The following is a 6196-nucleotide window of genomic DNA, read 5'->3' as shown; positions in this document are numbered from 1 at the left end:
AGGTTGTAGCAAGGTGGGTGTCGGTCTCTTCTCGCAAGTAACAAGCCATAGGACGAGAGGAAATGGCCTCATGTTGTGCCAGGGGAGGTTTAGATTGGACGTGAGGAAAAATGTCTTTACTGAAAGAGTGGTTGAACATTGGGACAGACTGCCCAGGGAAGTGGTTGAGTCACCATCCCCGGAGGTATTTAAAAGATGTGTAGATGTGGTGCTTAGGGACATGGTTTAGTGGTAGAGTTGGCAGTGCTAGGTTAACGGTTGGACTTGATGATCTTAAAGGTCATTTCCAACCTAAACAATTCTATGATTCTATGTAGAAGCCCTTCTTGTTGTCCTTCACATCCTTCACCAGATTTAATTCCTGGTGGGTTTTGGCTTTCTTGAACCCATCCATGCATGCTGGGAGACTGTGTCTGCTATTCCTCCTGGGTCACCTGTCCCTGCTTCCACCTCTTGTATGCTTTCTTTTCATGTTTCAGTTGTACCTTGACTTTTATTTGTAGCTGAGCACTTTATTTTTGTCCATGAGACTTAATGTCAGGATTTTTCTCAGTCCCAGTGTTACTTTGCAGAATAACAACATTAATTTAAAATAGAAAGTTTAAGTAGAAAAACATTTTCAATTTTCCTGGACGGCATCATTATCTACCTGTTGTTGTTATTATTATAACATTGTTTACTTTAGAACGTTGCCAAGAAGTTTTTAATGGTAATAACAAAATGGAAGTAATCCACATTGAAATCATGCATTGTTGTGCGATGAGTTAGCTGACTCTGCTGACTGCGTAGCTGGGTGAATGATAGAGCAGCCGTGAGGATACTCTGTGGGAGGGAGGCAGGCAAGGCTGGCATGATCTCATTTGGAAACAGCAAGGATGTGTGATGTCACAGCTAGCTTACACTGCCACATCTGGCATAGCGTTTTGCATTGCTGCCTGCCACACACCAGCGCTGTGAGAATGTATGACACCGGGCCACAAGTAGGACTTCAACAGCCCTAACCGATAAGAGAAAACAAAAAGTACAGTTAGCTTGGCATTTCTTAACAGGGGTTACAGTGTGGCCTGTCCCCTAAAGATCCTTCCGAAGATTTTAAACGCTGTCGAATGCATTCTTGCCTCTTAGAGGAAAAATGTAAGACTGCCAACTTCTTGAAGATGACTGATTTTATTTGAGGCAGAGGAATTTGTTTTCAAACTGAGTTGCTTTCTTCCCCCCTCCCCCCCCCAGGTAAACTATAGATACTGTATTAAAATCAGAACTGAGGTTGATGCATAGATATTAACAGTACACTGAAACTCTTTCAGAGTTGACAAAGGGGCTGGATGCCTAGTTTGTGAACTGTTCTGTAGTTGTTTCTTGGAAGCATGTCATCCTTCTGCTCTGTGTTTCTGGCATACTTGTTTGCACATGTCTTTCTGTACTCTACTTACTCTAAAAGCTGTCAGAGCTTAGCCATTCAAAATAAAAGCTAGTGTCTGGGTAAGATTAATATGCTAACTGTAGCTAGTATTACAGGATTTTAGCATTTTTAATGAATCATCTTGAAGCCTTATTTTTTACGTAGTCAGTTGGGGGTTAGATTTTTATTCTCAGCTTTTCAAGAGATGGGTATACTTCACAAACTATGGATGTTCATCCTCGTTCTCACAAAGGTTGTTGAAGATAACTTTGCTCCAGCTCAATTTCCTGAACTTTGCTCTGCAAATTTTTTTTGTGTAATTTATCTTTCTTGTACATAGTGAATCGTTTCTCAGTTGTTTGGATTTTTCACCCAGCAAAGAAGGAAGTACAACATTCTTAAATGAGACAATTAGGTACAGAATTTCAAATAGCCAAAACCCACATAATGAATCATATTAGCTGAACTTACGACTGGTGCATGTAAAAAATATGTACCATAGCAAACTAATTGTCTTAGCATTTAAGATCTTTGCATTAGCCTCAAAATGCAGATCTCTGCATTAGCCTCAAAATGGCTATGACAATATTGACTCTGAGCATGGAAAAAGAATCTTGAGTCTGTCTTTTCTGGTAAAAGACCTGAAATCTTTGAGGAAAATCACAAATGTGTCTTTTGCTTATTTGTATATATTTTCTGTTACAGGGTGAGGAGATCACTAAGGAGGAGATTGACATGCTGAATGATGCTTGCACCAAGCTGCAGGAACAGAAAAAATCACTTACAAAGGAAAAGGAGGAGCTCGAGGAATTGAAGGGTGATATCCAGGAGTATAGTGAGGTGAAGAATGGGGCATGGAAGTTCTTTTTTTATTTCTGTTCATGTTTAGTTTTAGCATAAATGATCCACAAATTTAAAGATTATCTTGCTTGGATGTCTGTTATCCTGTAGTTGGTAGCTGAGTGAATGAACTTTGTATGGGACAGTGCAGAGCCTCATTTGCATAACGTGTTTAAAGCCTAGTTAAAATCATTGAAGTAGTTCCCACCAGATGAGAATCCTGTTCCTGCTCTTATTCCCAGGGTGACTAGACTAACAGGTGCTGACTAACTGCTGCATGCTGCAGTTCTTTGTCAAGCACAGATGTCAGTATTACAGATACTTCAAGTTATGTAAAATGAATCTTATCCAGTCTTATGAAAGATGTGGAAAATAACGTTTAAGGGGTGCATGAAAAAGGCAGCAGTGTTAGCTTTTATTGTTCTAATTCCAGTTTGGCTTTATATGTCTATACATTTGCATTTCATTTACAAATGGCTCCTGTCTTGAAATGCTAGTCAAAGTCAGTAGTGTGCATTGTTGAGAAGTCACACCGACAGCAGCTTTTCTCTCTCTTGACCATTTGTTTTAGGATTTGCAAGAGATAAAAGAGCTCTCTAAAACTGGCCAGGAAGAGGTGGTGGAAGAGTCGAAGGCAAGCAAGCGATTGACCAAGAGGGTGAACCGAATGATTGGTCAGATAGACAAAATTATTAATGAATTAGAGACAAGTCAAAAGACAGTGGATGTAAAGCTGGATGCTGGTGATAGTCCTCCTGCTGGGTAAGTGACTTGAGACCACTGAGTGTCTCTCTGTTCATCTTCAGCCTTGCTTATGTCTGATGTGTGATTAGAAAAGAATTAGCGAAGTTGTTCAGAATGTTAAGATAATCTAATTGAAGAATAAAATTAACAAAATTGTGCTGTAGATCTTCTCTCTTCTAAGGTATGTTAAATATGGTTGAAATGAGGAAGGAAGAAAGCAGGTATAATTCCCCAGATGTTAGTCCTGAGGGGGTTCTGAAAGTCAAAGTGTCAATTAGTATCTTACCATCTTATTCATGCCTGTAGCACTAATGGTGATGCAGGTGAAATCATGCCTTTAGTCATGCTCCTCATGCAGTAGATTTGCCCTGTGTCATTGATTGAAAAGGTATGCAACAGTATGGTAAGCATATTCATGTTTGTTGTTCTTTAGTAGTGAAGATGTCAGTGAGGAAAAAAAATTGCCATAAAGTCTATTCTGTCTCTGGAGAGAAATGGGGGAACAAGTCTAATGGAAGTAAGGAGATAATTTTACATGGTCCCTTTCTGAAAATTTGCTTCATTTCAACTTGTGACACACTTGCAGGTTTTCGAAGAAAGATCTTTCTTGATAGTTTCATTGCAAAATTCCTTTATCAACACTTCTCCAGGTCTTAATGTTACTGGAGAGTCATTTCAGGCAATCATATGTTGAACGGTCATATGTTGCATATTACAGGCACTGAAATTCCTAAAAACTGTGACTGTAATTCTCACAGTTTGTGATTATGAATGCTGTATTCATCTAGTTTATGCTTGCACCATTTTGTGTGATTCATTAAGAGAGCTTCCCAGCTCCCATAGAAAATAACCTAAACAGAAATAAGGATTCTGCTTTTGTTGCTTCCAGCCTTTGTTTTTTCCAGTCCCTAGGGCAAATGGTCATTTGTTTCAAATTTTGTGTAATAAGATTAAGGTGGCTATATGAATGGTGCTATAGAGAAGTTGTTGATCAAAACCATCCAAACTTGTAAATTAAGAATACAATATAGAATCTGCTTGTACTGAATGTAATTATAATTTATGTAATGGATGGTTTTGTGGATAATTTTGTAGGTGATTGTGGATGACTGAAAATTATTAGTTTAAATATTGTTTAATTGTCAAAGGCTTGGTTTTTTTGACCTTCAAGTTGGTGCAGTCATTGCCAAGCCATTAAGAGTCATAGAAACAACACAAGTCCAGGACATTTAGTGGCAGTTTGAAAAATGCTCCTTGAATAAAAGTCACTCTGTGCCCAGAGGTTGGGGACAGATATAGAGCTGCAACGATACTGATAAAGCCCTTCTGGTAATATTTATTGGGTTCACTGTCTCCTGCATTTCAGCTTGACCTGTGCTGGAAGATGGTTCTTCAAACTAACTACATAGGCAAGCAGAGGCTTTAGGTTGCAGAAGACAGAGAACTTTAGCTTCGTGAGATCAGTAAGCAGACAGTGGAAACGTCTGAAACCTGCTAGTCACAATGTCAAGTTTAGTCCTTTCTTCTACAAAGTCTGTTCCTTGATAGGAGCAAATGAGGCCTATTTTAACGAAACAGCTAAATTGCTAAAGCGATTAGTTTTCAGCTTTTGTTTTCCTGTGACTTTCATTACTTTTGTGTAGGCCGGTCTCTCTAAATCTAAAAGGATGACAGGTGGATGGCACTGCATCTTTGGTAAATGGGGCGGGGAGGGGGCAAAGGGCATTAGTTACACAGTCTGGGAAGCACAGAAACTGTGCTAAACTTCATTTCAAATGCTACTGGATACCTGTATTTGCGCAATACAGCACGTTGAAACCAGAAGCGTGAGATTCGATGGTAAGATAAAGATTCGTTTGAAATCTGCTTGCTGATCAGTAACTCATTTTTGCTTTTTTGCATTCTGTTCGGGATTATAAATAAATAATGCATGTTTTTACAAATGACCTGCAGCGTAGTGACTTTGAGTACTGCCTTTTGTCAACTTTACTCCTTTGGAGTAACTGCCTGCCATGTACAGATTGTGCTTCCTCTTCAGGGAGAATCTCATCAGTATTGCTGAGCTAATTAATGTGATGAAACAAATTCAGAAGATTCCAGAGGAGAAGCTAACTAGGATTGCAGAGGCACTAGATGAAAACAAGGATGGCAAAATTGATATAGATAATGTTGTTAAGGTAAGTCTGTGGACTACTCAAAGAAAATAAGGCTAGCCATCCTTCAAACATTGTACCTGTTTTGACTTAAATTCATATTGCTGTCTTTTGCAAGAGTCTTTACGTGATGCCAGTGAGGTTTTTGGTAATGTATTGTAAATAGACCATATAATACATATTAGCATCTTCAGAATTTACATGGCTGGTTTCGGGGGGAGGCGGAATTTATCCTCTGTCTGTTACCCACATTAACTTTAGAGCTGTAGGTTTTCCTGTATGCCTATGTCAAGTTCTGTAAAATACGGTAATTTTGTTGTGCTACTTATGAATGGGAGGGAGCATGGGAAGGAGCTTTAGAAGTACTACTTTAGGAATCCCACTATTAGCCAAAGTCTTGACATAATGCATATAGATATACTTTATGTCAACACAAGATAATAGCTTCTCTTGCCTACTTGTATACCTTAGATATTTCATTGAGACCTGTATTTCCTATGCTTGAAAGGCATCAGACCATCAGTTGTCCTTTAGGTCCATTGTAAATGACCTGTGTTCTTTGCCTGATTTGTCCTGTTTTCTCATTTTGCAGAACGTTCTCAGTTTTCTCCCTGCATTTGTCCTTCATTTTCTTGTTTCTTTTTTACTTGGTAAATTTAGAGATGTTCTGAAACTTACTTCCTTGCAAGTGATTTTCCTACTCAATACAGAAATAGCGCTTAAACGATGGCCAGCTAGAAAATACAGTATCAGCCTTTTGAAACACATTTTTCCTCTCTACTGAAGTTGTCCCAGTGGTGATTATCTTCCCTGTTGTCGTGGTTTAACCTCAGCCGGCAACTGAGCACCACGCAGCCGCTCGCTCACTCCCCCCCGCAGTGGGATGGGGGCGAGAATCGGAAGGGTGAAAGTGAGAAAACTCGTGGGTTGAGATAAGGACAGTTTAACAGGTAAAGCAAAAGCCGCGCACGCAAGCAAAGCAAAACAAGGAATTCATTCACTCCTTCCCATGGGCAGGCAGGTGTTCAGCCATCGCCAGGAAAGCAGGGCTCCATCA

The 6196-nt window shown here is 39.5% G+C and overlaps 1 protein-coding gene across 1 annotated transcript in view; it reads left to right on the top strand.

Moving 5' to 3' along the window:
• LETM1 (leucine zipper-EF-hand containing transmembrane protein 1) overlaps positions 1-6196 on the top strand; it is a 30302-nt gene that overhangs the window by 18962 nt on the left and 5144 nt on the right. The window contains exons 10-12 of the mRNA XM_009328787.1: positions 2108-2242; positions 2814-3004; positions 5007-5163. Of these exons, the coding sequence (XP_009327062.1) occupies positions 2108-2242; positions 2814-3004; positions 5007-5163 (483 nt within the window). The remainder of the gene's footprint in view (positions 1-2107; positions 2243-2813; positions 3005-5006; positions 5164-6196) is intronic.

The sequence above is a fragment of the Pygoscelis adeliae genome, unplaced genomic scaffold (assembly GCF_000699105.1).
Source record: "Pygoscelis adeliae isolate BGI_AS28 unplaced genomic scaffold, ASM69910v1 Scaffold66, whole genome shotgun sequence".
In the NCBI taxonomy this organism is placed as follows: Eukaryota; Metazoa; Chordata; class Aves; order Sphenisciformes; family Spheniscidae; genus Pygoscelis; species Pygoscelis adeliae.
The sequence above is the reverse complement of the archived record's forward strand: the minus strand, read 5'-3'. Positions and strand labels throughout refer to the sequence as shown.